Source organism: Athene cunicularia (assembly GCF_003259725.1).
Source record: "Athene cunicularia isolate RWA chromosome 2 unlocalized genomic scaffold, athCun1 chr2_part1, whole genome shotgun sequence".
Lineage (NCBI taxonomy): Eukaryota > Metazoa > Chordata > Aves > Strigiformes > Strigidae > Athene > Athene cunicularia.
Window position 1 is genome coordinate 87402376 of NW_020799095.1, and position 13353 is coordinate 87415728.

General features: G+C 36.6%; 1 protein-coding gene across 1 annotated transcript in view; it reads left to right on the top strand.

The window, feature by feature from the left end:
* The window catches only part of GABBR2 (gamma-aminobutyric acid type B receptor subunit 2), a 469556-nt gene that overhangs the window by 322809 nt on the left and 133394 nt on the right, over positions 1 to 13353 (top strand). Inside the window, exon 13 of the mRNA XM_026841737.1 lies at positions 6890 to 7012. Coding sequence (XP_026697538.1) covers positions 6890 to 7012 — 123 coding nt within the window. The remainder of the gene's footprint in view (positions 1 to 6889; positions 7013 to 13353) is intronic.

Sequence of the window (13353 nt, forward strand, 5' to 3'; positions counted from 1 at the left end):
ACTCTGTGTGAAATGTAACTGTTCATAAATGGTGCTACAACCGTAATTTCTATGTATTATGAGACTAATGGCTGACAGAGAAATAAAGAACATGTCGCTATACAGTATGAGGCAATTTATTCCTGAATAGCTTGAAATTGGATTGTAAATGTAATCAAGTGCATTGATGTCCCCAGCTATTTGGTAATGATGTAGTATGCTTTCCCACAGAATTGTTCATTAAAGAAAATATTAAAGTCTAGGTATTTTAATGTTATCTCAAACAAAATCAGAACATTTTTTCCAGGCCATTCAAATCCTTTGTGCACTTTTTTCCTGAAGATTGGGATCGCTTTTAGCACTAAAGATGAGAATTCACAGCCCCGGTGGAAATTCCTCCACACTTATGGTCTGTGCAGTCTTGGGTTCAGCAGCTGTATTTCTCTCAAAGGTGAATTTGACCTGCTGTTTTGATGGGACATGCAGTTCTCTCAAAGCAGCATATCTTGCTTTACTTATCATAGCAGAAGTTAATACTGTGTTGAGGTTTGTTTCTAAGGCTGTTCTCCAAAACATTGTAAGCAAGAATGGTTGGTTCCAATGCTGTCAAGTCATATTTCTTTAGTGCCGTTTTGGTTTTTAAGACTACGGTGTTTTTTGATTTTGTCCCTTCAAGACAATTTTGTGAAACTACCCATGCTATATCACTCTGTGTGCTCGTTATGGTTGGATTAGCAATGTTAGTAAAACAATCATCTCTCCAATTCTCTAATGCATTGTAGCCATAACTGAGGCTCAGGCTTCCAAAGATGAAGATTTTTATAATTTTTTTAAGATGGCACTGTATCCCTGTCCTTCTCTAACCTCTGTAAAATTTCTGCTTCCCCTAGAAAGCATCCCCCTAGGATGTATTCCCTTTTTTATATGTGAGTTGGAAAAGGGGAAAGATGTCTTCTAATCAGATAGCTTCTCCTGGCAGCAAGGCGTAGAGTCAATACATTCACATTTGCAATACAGTTATTGAGAGGGTGAGTCTACTCAAAGATACTCCGCAATTATCCTGAGTATGAGTCAGCAAATAAAGCACATTCTAGAAATACATGCTTTATCAAGGCTAGTGACTGTAACTATTTAATTCTCAAAACCAAGCTTTCTGATCGTATCCAATTATCCATTATTATCAGTAGTATCATGCATTCCACTATCCTGGAAAGCAGTAAAAATCAAGTTCTCAGACTGCAGGGTTCACCGTAGATCCTCAGAGAAGGCAAATTTATTTTTTATTTTGTAAGTAGACATACAAACCTTTCATCAAATTAATCAAAATGTCTGTAAGAGAGTAAAATGTCTTAACATTAGCTTTTCACTACCAGTGGCTTACTGGTCAAAAGATTGCTACTACAAAATATGCTTTTTAAAATGTTAGCATTCACTCATTAAAACTAATGTAATTGCAGTGCGAAAAGTGTTCCCAATAATAATCACAGAGCCTATTATAGAAAATACTCATAATAACTGTTGAAAAAAACATTGTGGAGTTATTGGGAACAATGCATAATGTGTTTTCAATAGTTCTTTTTTCTCATTCCATTACACAATAGAAATTACAGAATATTTGTCTAAAATATTAATGACTTTAATAACTCAAAGATAGATATCTCCCTTGGCCCACATACGGCAGAGATCACCTCTCTGCCAGATTCTGCATCACGAACCTCATGGCACCATCCCACTTGTGCTGCCCCACTAAAAGCAGGGGAGCAACACTAAGGTGTCTGTTAATCATACTGGGAGAAATGAGAGTCGTTTATGCCACAGAGAGAATATCCTGAAGGCAAGGGTAGGACTGGTTATGTGGTCCCTTTTTCCAGCCTTGTAGACTTTATCAGGTTTTTCCACAAAATTGTTGTTTTTTTCTCTTTCCCCTCCAGTTCACAGGGAGGATTCCTATCAGCATGATTTCTGTATGTACCAGGGAGAGGAACATTGGATTTCAGATATCTGAGAGCTTCAATAATTGCTGTCAGTGCTATTCATTTAATGGAATAAGGTCTAGAAAGCTTCACAGAGGAATCCGTTAAAGAGGGTTTCTCTCTACAGATTCCATCCCAGGAGTCTGAGGAAGAGACAACTGGAAAAAAAAAAAAAAAAAAAAAAAAAAAATCCAGCTAGTGCCAGAAGGCAAGGGACAGATCTGTCAGATAGACTAGAAGGGGTCTACATAAGAAAAAACAGAATTGCCCTCTTAAACAGAAACTCCCCCAAATTTTCAAGGAAAAAGAAAATATATTTTTATCTTGAAACCTATAAATACATGCAGTAATACTGGCCTTGCTATGCTTCTCTGAATACAATTTAAAAAACCAACCAACCTACCAACCAAACCACCAAGATTTAGCTAATAAATCTTCCTTTAAATTTAAAGATAGTTTATTCTGACAAAGGGAGGTGAAGTGCCTGTTAACAGAGAAACTAACAGAAAAAAAAAAAACAAAAAAAACAAGAGGAAATTAACTATTCTATCCATGCTAGAAAGCTATTTGTGGAACTCAGAGAGTCCAAAGTTAATATTGCAAACTGGAGAAGAGTGTAAGTCTTCATGTGTAAGACACTGTTCTTGGTTTAGAATGGAGTTCAGCTTTAAGGTCCATTTCATATACATTTGCAGAGTTGGTTTCTAATAAGGTAAGAAATAAAAAGCTTTCCTTAGCCTTAACTATAAAAAGTAAGCCTAATGATTTATTGTTGTTTGCCAAACCGCCAGGTGATCCCCTAAACCGGTTCAGAATAGGATCCTGCAGGGTACGATGGATGTGCTTTCAAAAGCAAATGAAAAAAAGACACACACACACAAAAGGTCTGGGAAATAATAACCAAGTAGACAGTTGAAGTTGCCATGGCAGGTAGTACAGCCTGTGATAGTTCTAGAAAATTCCCAAGAGTTACATGAGCAGAAACTTCATCCTAGAGCTTTAGATAGATTTTATATCTCCAGTGATCAGACCGCAAGGCCCATAGAAGATAAGGACTTTGATCTTGAAATTGTCTTCATGGTCACAAGTTTTCAGAAAAAAAAAATTGATGCTGCTGGGAAGAAAATGGCCTACCAGTTTCTGTTCTGAGTGAATTTGTTTTGAGGACAGATAGCTTCACATCCAGATATATAGTCCAGGCTGGTAGCAATGGCATTTATAACGGCGGGCAGATCTGCCAGGATGAGACAGATTCACCTATCCAATCACAGATGGTAGAAAATATTACTCAGATGCTGCTGTATGAGAGCTTGGCTTCAGCAAGGAGTCAGGAGCGCTCACAAAAATGGATTTTATTAGCTACCGTGCATTTCTCCCAAGGCTGATTTACTGTATGCTAGAAGGAAGATGAAAAGGGAAAAAACAAGAATCTTCCTCTGAAAGAATAATATATTTGATTGTAAGGAGCCTCAGTTGCTCATGACTTTCTTTTGTCAGACAGAGAAATTGTTGGATTCACAAGATCTGAGTCAAGACTCCTGCAGTGCATCTGGTGTTTCCCAAGGAGTGAATGTACTGAACTTAAGGAGTGGTGGTGGGTGGGAGTGCTGGCTGGGGAGAGGGAAAGCTGGGCTTCCTGAGGGTGGAGGGGCGAGATCAGCAAGCCTTTTAGAAATACTGCTTGTGATATACCAACAGCATTTTTCAGAGCAAATTTATATTAGGACAAAACTGCAGAAGTGAAAAATAATTGAATAAATGTCTCATTCTGAAATGCAAGTGTTTTCATGAAGAGTTGTGCTTCAGAGCTGCATTACTGCAGTGCTTTTGCCAAGGGCAGACCAGGGTTGTGACGGGTGCGTGAGGCACCTTCAGGAGCCCTGCTTTCAGCCCTCTCACCCTGCATGCAGCACTGGTAGCACCGTGTTGTAGAGCTCACTGCAGCAGTGCAGATCGCTTCCTCAGGTTATCTTATGGGCTTTCTTTTGCTTGCCTTCCTCCCGGCTGTCTGGCAGAACTAAGGGATGAATAATACCTGCTGCCAGTGACAGCTGCTGTTATGCACCTCTCCCCTTCTGTCCAGGAAAGGGCCGTTCACAACATAACACAGCGAAGAATGCTCCACGAGGTATCCAAGGAGGAGCTGCACTGTTTTCTGGATTTCTGGTTTTCTTTTAATAATTACCTGGGAAAAAAAAAAAAAAAAAAAAATGACCTGCAGTAGTGCAAGATCAGACACAAATAAAAAATGCACCAGAGCAACAGTGGGTGGTTAGCAACATGATCCTGAGTAGGGAGTGTTAAGATGAGATTTATTTTGACCCTGTTAGTGAGTGGATTAGCAGAATTACTGTTTTCAACAGTATCCTTTTACTCTCTTGTTTCTGGCATTACTGTACCAGTTTGATTAATATTGCCAGGAGATGGTAAATCTGTATCTGATGCAATCTTAGTTTCAGTATCAATATAGTCTGTATAAATTTGGAAGGCAGTGGCCTAATTGTCTCATGTTTTACCTGTCCTGGGTAAAATGTTCACTATTTTCATTGGAAAGATAAGGTATCATTACTGATGGTTTAGGGTTTTTAATAAGGAATTTCTATGGTTCAGTGGAGCAGAGGGAAACATTTCTGTCAGATTCTTTTCACATATCTTTAATTTTCTCAAATTATTACTTTTAGCAGAAGTTAATTGTCTTCATACCATCATGGAGGGGAAGAAGGGAAGGACACATTTCAGAACACTAAATTCTCTAATCCTAAACCGTACCCAGGACCAGTGGGATGAAGCACCCTTTGAAGGTTTCTGTCTCTGCCCACTGGCTGCTACTGAGAAAGGCTAGACACATAATGGTTAAACAGCCAACTTTAGTAAAATAAACCCCATCAATTAAAAACAATGGCCAACTAAAATATACCAATAAATTAAACTACCTAGATATTTAAGAGGGAGAAAAAGAAATTTGGGTTGAGGTGTCTACATTTAATCTAAATCCAAATTCTCTTTGCACGTGACTCCCTGTGTTTCTTTCGTTTCACCCAAGTCCTGTTTAGAGACATTAGAAAAAAAAAGAAAAAAATGCATGGGCTTTTTTCTACAGATGGTAACCTCAGTAATAAGGAGTCCCTTTTCAGCTTTGATAGCAATTTGGTAAACAACTAAAAGGTTAGAAATAGTTAAGTTTTCCAGAAGAAGATGAGGGACCAAGCTGTGTTTGAGAATCTTTGCTTAATATCTGACTTCCTTTTAGTTTAATGAGAAAAGAAATTGCAAGAGTCTTCCCCTCCCTGCACCTCCCACCAAGACACCTTTTCCTTGCAAAGTTTTCCTTGCCAAACCATCCAGAGTCAAGAAATACCACCATGAAAGCTGCACCTTTCCCTTTCACCCACCCTCTCCAGGCATGCCGGTGCTGTCTCTAATAATCTGGACATACCGCTTTATTATGGCTGCAAATGTGTGGAAAGTATAATTTTCTTGTCCTTTATAATGATGGTGGCTACACAGGTTTAAATCAGGAAATGAAAATAATACATCATGTCCTTTAAATCATTCTGATTGATGACCTTTGTTTTACACTTAGTTGATTCCAAATTATTTATAAAATAAACTAGGAGATTAACATTGCACAATATTGCAGAAACATCTTTCAAAACAAGAAATGTATCTCACTAAATAATATGAAAAGCAAACTTTCTGAAGTGCCTCTTACATTATTTCAAATTATATTCGTTTTTATAAATTCCTTAAGCTTGATAGGAATTCAGTGCAAATACAATTTATTCTAGGCAGGAATACCAGCCTTGCCTGTATTAAGATTAGCTGACACTTCTGGCTTTGTAATGCATTTTCAAAATCCTAATAAATTTATCAAATTGAACTGAAATAATCATAACTTTATTAAGCAGCTCAGGCTTAACACTTTTGAATATTTCATTTGGATTAAACCAACTGTTTCTGATAACCAAAACTAGGGAAAAATATGTGGGTTTGTCCATGTTAAAACAATTTGGCAATATCTTTGAATACTGACTGAGTGTTCATTAGTAATAGAAGTGCATACTAATTTAAAAAAACATGAACATAAATACGAGGACTGACAAAGTTAATTTCAGCCTGATATTTGAACATGCTTACAACTTTGCAACTGAAATGATGTACTTATAGTGTATTTTTTTCTGTGTTGCTATGTGTATAACAGTAGAAATAATACAGGGATTTCATGCAGCTATACAAGACTGTGATACTTGGTTTGGCTTGTTATTTTATTAGCAACTCTTGTTTTCTTTTTTGAACCTAAAATCCATGCAAAATTAAAAACAGGTTTTAAAATGCATGTGCATAAAAGCCTCTAACCTTTGTAATATAGAAAAAATACATCATCCTGTTCTTCCCCTGGTTAACAGAGGCAAATGTTAAACATGCACACACACGCAAAACCTCAAAAATGAACTTATCTTTTAATACCTTGCAAGTGTGTTTTCCAGATCTGAGAAGGTTATGAAGAAGTGAACACTGTAAATCTTAATGAAAACTATCTCAACTCCTGCTACTTTGAGAGATGTAATGGACACTTTTCCACATTTACATACATTAACACAGTAGTGGCTCTCTAGAATATATTTTTTTTCATTTTCCAGGAGTTAATATTAAACCTGGACTTCAATATTAATATTTAAGAGTCTTCCCAATTTCTTTTTAGAAATCAGAATGCACTGTAGATACATCTAATAACCACGAAAAGGCCTAAATAATTTGTGTCTTCTTGCTTTCATCTTTTGATATTTCTGAAACTTTTATTGTTTCATTGTTAAAACCATTTTTATTAGCAACCTGTGTTTTTCTCCTTATATAGGAATAAAGCTGTACAGGGATCTATCTATGGCTCATGGGAATCTCCCCCCCTTTTTTTTTTTCTTTTTTTTTTTCCTCTCCAGATCATTAAAGACCAGAAGCTACTGGTGATAGTTGGAGGGATGCTACTGATTGATCTTTGCATCCTGATTTGCTGGCAGGTTGTGGATCCTTTGAGAAGGACAGTGGAAAAGTATAACATGGAGGTATGTCCTCAAGCCCAAGTAATACTTACGGTTGCATATTAGTATCTACAGCTTCCTACAAGACCAAGCTAAAGATGCACTAGGTTATATGAAAGCAGGTCAAGCTGTGTATTTTGGGGGGAAGAAGGGTTCTGGTTTTTAAAAGCAAATAAAAATGAAATAACTGCAGCCAAAAGAAATTGTATCTGTAGTTGAAGGTGTCACGTGTCTGTCACTTGGGAGATTTCGGATGAAAGTGTTGTAAACACAGGAGAGTCTTCGCTAAGACTCTCTATTAGAGTCTGTTGTAATAAATAATAGATTATCAGAATCCATTAGTAGATTTCAGTAAGAGCTCATTCAAGATAAGTGCAGGAGAGGTCACTGCTTAGACGGCATTCTTTGTGGAGATGTTCAGGAATTGTGTTACCTACTGCTATATTTATTTTCAGTAATAGTGTGTGCATACATACATACTGATTGTTCCTATCTTAATGTCATTCCCAGAAAGGTCATGCTAGAGATCTTGATAGGGAGGAGGTAATAGCTTAATGCCACCTGTACAATTTTCCATCATTCTGGTAGGTTTCTAGAAGTAGAGCTTTCTGGACAAACTGACAGCAAGAAACATGACAGCAACAGTGCAGAACTAGAAAAAAAAAATTCTATCTTTATGCATATTAACAGTGTTTGAGAGTCTATTACTCCCAGCATGGAAACTGATGATATCTGAAAACTAGATAATATGAGGACAATCTAGAAGTGTTATTCTTTTTTTCCAGTACATGGCAATCGGTTAAAAAAAAGAATGGTAGTTTTCTCTTCTGATGTTAATGTTTGCAAGAAAATACACATTTTATTCCATTGTTTTTACTTTGTTTTACTTCACAGTGTAGCTCTGGAATTTTATTAGGAGATTTTACTTTTTATTTGAATATAGTTTGTAGAAGATATCTTAGAGCGATGCCTCCTACGTTTCAAGGGATGCCTTTTCAAGAAATCATTTTAGAGTCTGAAAATATACCTCTCAGTCATTCCCTAGAGTTTGAACTTTTTTTTAAGACACTCCCCAGTTATAAATGTTGTCAATAAAAAAATGAAAAATGTAACTGAAATTTGTCTTGTGGAGATACTTCTGCTCTGTGCTTGTAGAGCTTGAAACAATAGAGCTTGTCAATAACCTTGTTTACTTCATTTTGTTCCAACTGTATTGCAACTGGTATTTCAATTGTCAGTGCTGTTAACAGTTTCACTTCTCATGTAAAACCAAACATATGATGAATAGTCACAGAATCCAAATGAAATAATGCTCATTTCAGTCCTGTGGGTGACTGAGTTAGAAGGACTTTTACTTTTTTCCCTGATCAGAGGGAAATCATAACTAAAGATCCTGATATCTAGTCTTATCAGAATCTCTTCAGTGAAACTTCTGTAGACAGCAGCTGTAACTGGGAAGTTATCAAACCATAAATACCATCTATTTGAAAAATAATGTTTATTGCAGTTTTAAATTACCGTTATTTCTATCTGAATTTATCAATGTATATTCTTTGGTCATATAATGTATACCACTAAAAACTTAGTGTGTGTGTGTTCCACATTTAGGTGCTGTCCAGACCACAGGGCTGCACAGCAGTTGCCTGAACTTTGTTTCAGAACTGAAATTTTCTGGGAATTGTGTAAGCCCATGCAAACTCACACTCACTGAATGCACAGAAGAGAATGTGCAATATTTTGAACACTCATCATAGAGTTGACTTACTTTTAGAGATCTTAGCTATTACTATAAATTGTGCAGAACGCTTTCTTAAACTAATGGATTTGGGGATGGAAGGAAATAAAAGTATTATGCAAACAAATTTGGTCATTAAAAAACTGTACATAAGTTTTTATCTTATATAAGCAGTGAACTGTAACTTACTTTCCTGAAACATACCTCTTCAGGTCTCAGAAAGTCCTTGGTAAAAGTAAATGACAACTGTATTTCCTTTTATTATTATTAATTATTATTATTATTATTATAGTTTGCTCTTTTTATTAATTTTAGGATTTTTAAGTGCATTCTGCAATGGTAAATTCTTTAGTTGAGTTTGCCTGAGCAGATATTATCTTTTGTGTGTTTGCAAAGTACTTACAGCATAGTAAACAATACTGGAGGAAAGTTTCTGTATTATTACAGGATTATTGTGTCATGTATATTCCTTGTCCCACTTGCTTCTATGAAATAATTTTAAATATTTGCTCTCAGTTAAAGGTGATCCAAGTGATAGAAACTGAACTAAATGTAGGCTCCAAAGTTATGAATGCAATTAGTCATTCTAGCTAATGAACCATTTGAGTGCTGTTTTAACTATAAATACTCATTGGCTTCCTGTGTGAAATTTCTGCATTTGACTACTGTCAGGTGGTCCTCTGTTAAGTGTGTCTTCATAAACACATCAATCAAAGTAACCAAGATGAGGAGCCAAAAACCCCATAGTTTCAATTGCTGTTTGGCATAATTCACAAAATAGAGCATCTGATTAAGAATATCACCAAATTATCAAGCACTTTAAAAAAATCCAGACTCCTTTTCCAGAGTTGTTTGTAAAGTCAAGGCATACATACATTAAAAGCTGAGGATGTGTAGTCTACATCTAAAAACACAAAGGCGAGTGGAGGCTCTTGTGGTGACCCTCTGCCCCTGACAGAAGGAAGAAATCAGATGGGATGTTGGGTCTGTCAATTTTCAGACTGGTCTCTGGCATCCTGACCCTACATGTCAGGTATCCTTATGAAAAACACATCATCACATGCTATAAGAGACTGTGTTAAAAGTTTTAATGAGTGATCTATAAAGCATCCTCCAACCATCAGTAGGGCAGTTATTTGCTATATGATATCTAGACAATAAAATGATTGCATAAAACCAAAGAGTTTACAGGTAAAGGCAGGGACCACTTCAAAATGTCCATAGCTGTATGCTGATCTCATGCAGAACTGTAAGGTTCCCTCTATGTACACTTCATATATAATACTGTAGGCTGGATTCTCACGTAATACAAAAGCATTTTCTGACACAAAAACTTCAAAACTTCAAGCAGCAGTGTAAAAAATGAGAATTAATCCATAACATTACCTCTATTCAACTGTTTTGCTCATTGCACGGACTGTAACATTTCTTCTTTTACTAATGTTTCAGACCAGTGATCAATCGCTTTTTTCTTACTAGCTTCTTCCTAGGCTGAACTTAGAATTTGCTTTTTTCATCATAATTCACCTTTTTTGTCATAATCAAAATGCTCTGCAGATATGATCAGATCTTGACTAGATTCCTGTCAGATTGAGTTTATCCCAGCCCTGTAAACACACCATCACCTTGCCTGGCTTCCTGGGCTCAACAGGCCATGAGGAATTACAGTACTTCTGTGTATGTGGCTGTGGAAGAGCTTTGCCCCAATGTCAAGACCCTTTTCCAACCATCACGGTTTTGTCCTGGTTTCTTAAGAAGGCAATGTTTATGTGCAAGGGTGCCCTGTGTGGTTTTTCCTACTGCTTAACAAACTCTTTGCTGGTTTCAGTCAAACCTGACAGAATAGATATAGCTCTTAAGGACATAGCACTGTATAGATTTGATGGAAACAGCCAACTGTGTGGAGGAGAGGTTCTAGTAGTGTGTCCCTGAAGAGAAGGGTCACAGAGTGAGTTTATCCCTCTGTCTAAAGACAGACATTATAAATGAGCTGCTACATAGGACCTTCACACTTAGTTAGACACAGAGAATCCAGCCACAAGACAAAAAATATGTAGGAAACTGGCTTGCTCTAATTTCAGTTGCTCACAGATACACCTGAGTTGGAATGAAACCAGAGTCTGAAATAACAAAATCCTTTACAAAGTGGAATCTGTTCTCCCTGTGCAACAGTCACATCATAATTGAGTTAGGTACTTACTACAGTGCTGTAAGTCTGTGTGTATACATACAGTCACACTCACCACTCGTTATACAATGGGGTAGTAATTATTTTATTCTAGAGTATAGCTTGAAAGCCTCTGACTGGCTTGTCTTCTCCCAACACAAATATCTATGACACAGATTGAATTACTGTGGCCTTGGAAGGTAACCAGTGATAATGCTTAGTAAATAATAACTTCTATACCAGAGGAGATAGACTAGTTTTTATAATTCCCAAGGTAAAAAGATCTTGCATTAGTGTTGGAATCAATAAAGGTAATACTTTGCATACTGGATACCAATATTTCTTGTAGAATTTCAAAGCCTATTTATCCAGGGCAGCAACCTTTGCAATCCTTGATGTCTTAGTATCAGTTATGTAGTTATCTCTGTGATGTTTCCTCTTATGCAAACTTATGATAACATTATCAATATTTTAAAATAAACTTCATTCTGTATCTGGAATATCAGTATTTGAAGTTTCACACTGAATTGTCCTGGGATGGTAATAAACAAGAAATGGAGAAAAAAACAGAATAAAGTGCCATTTTAGAAGATACCAAAGAGGAAAACAGATCAATGACACACATCCTATCTGGGCTTCTTGCACTGATATAGAAATAAAATGTGGAAACTAAGAATGCCCAAATTTATATGAGGACATCGCTATAACAACAATATCAGTATGCAGGAACGATTGAATAGACCATGCCAGTGGCAGAGTAGCACAGTTTGTTAAAGTCAGTTCAGATTAACAAATTAATAATTTCAGTGAGTTAGGCAGAATTTCTATGCATTCCATATGTATAACTATCCTACTGGACCCATATTACTAACCAACAATCCAGAAGGTCAGCTTTGACTGATACTTTGAGGGAGTCATAAACATGGCATAAGCAAAAAATGGCTATGTAAGCTGGACAAATGTGCTGCTCAGACTAATTCATTTAGGAACGGTGACTGCTTTGTAATTCAACAGATTAGAAAATGCACAAAGAGAGAATTAACCCTTGATTTCATTCTGAATAGTATACAGAACCTGTTCCAAAGTGTTAATATCTAAAGGACTTCCCTGTAGCTGCAAATACATCATTCTTAGCTTTGATAGCTTTGAAGAAGCAACAACCAAAAAAGATCAGTAGAGAGGTACTCGACTTCAGAAGGGGGAACAACATAAAACTGAGGAAGCCTCTTAAAGAGATGCTAGAGAGGACACTGTAGAGAGTTAAATCTTTGCAGGTGGCCTAGAGAGTTTTAAGAGTATCGTATTGGAAACACAGAGTAAATACATGCTGCACATCAAGTAAGACTTGAAAAAGAAGAGACTCAGCATGACAAAACAGCAGGAAGACATCCTTCAAAAAACCAAAGCTGTATCCGAATGAGGAAAATAGAAAGGATCATAAAGTCTGGTAAGTTAAATGTAGAACGCAATAAAGCAATCGAAAAAAATCTTGCAAAAGGTAAAAAAAAATAAATAAATAAATCTTTCTCTAAATGTCACTAGCAGGAAGTTTGCCAGAGAATCTTTGGGGACAATATGTGTAGAATGATTAAACAATTGCTTTGCTGCTTTGTTCAGCAAAATTCTTTGTGGAAAATCTTGTGGAGATTGCTATGCTAGAACTCTTCTGATGAACTCACCGAGGAGTGACTGGAGTTGCTGGTAAGAATAGAGAAACTGATCAGAGATAAATCACTGGAAACAGATTCTATTCTCACAGGCTTTCTAAAGCAGTTCAAAGGAGTAATAGTCAAACTACTGACAGCAGTATGTAATCATTACCTCAGAACTGCTTTGATATCTGAGTGAAAAGTTGCAAATGTCTTGCCATGTTTTCAAGACAGGGTGGAAACCTCAAACTTGTAAGTTAATGTCTGTAGCAGGCCAATTTATTCAAATTATAATCAGGAGTGGAATTAGAAATAAATATCCTACATTGAGGAATAGTTGACATGGCACTCATAAAGGAACAAATCATTCAAAAACTCAGTGAAGTCATTTGAAGAAGCCAGCAGGCATGTGAACAGAAGCTGACACAGCCCGCTAGGTCTCCAAAAAGAACTCAGCGATTTCTTTCATCAAAGACCCTCATGGAAATTAAATAGCTGAATAACAGAGAAGCCCTCAAATGGATATAGAATTCTTTAGAATAAGGAAACAGAATTAAGGAATAAATAAAAGTTCATTTTCCAGAAAAGAGGGATGTAGCCTGTAGAGTGCTTCAGGACAAGTCCCCATCTCTGTGCTAGGACCTGCGTTGTTCAGTGTAAGAGGAAGTGAGTGATGAGATGACAAAATGACAAAAATTTAGTAGTTATAGTAAGTTATTCCAAAACATAAAAATGAGGGCTGATTGTGAAGAATTCTGGAGGGACATTGTGAACCTCAACATAAAGTGAAATGGTCTTTCCTGATTGCAGCTGC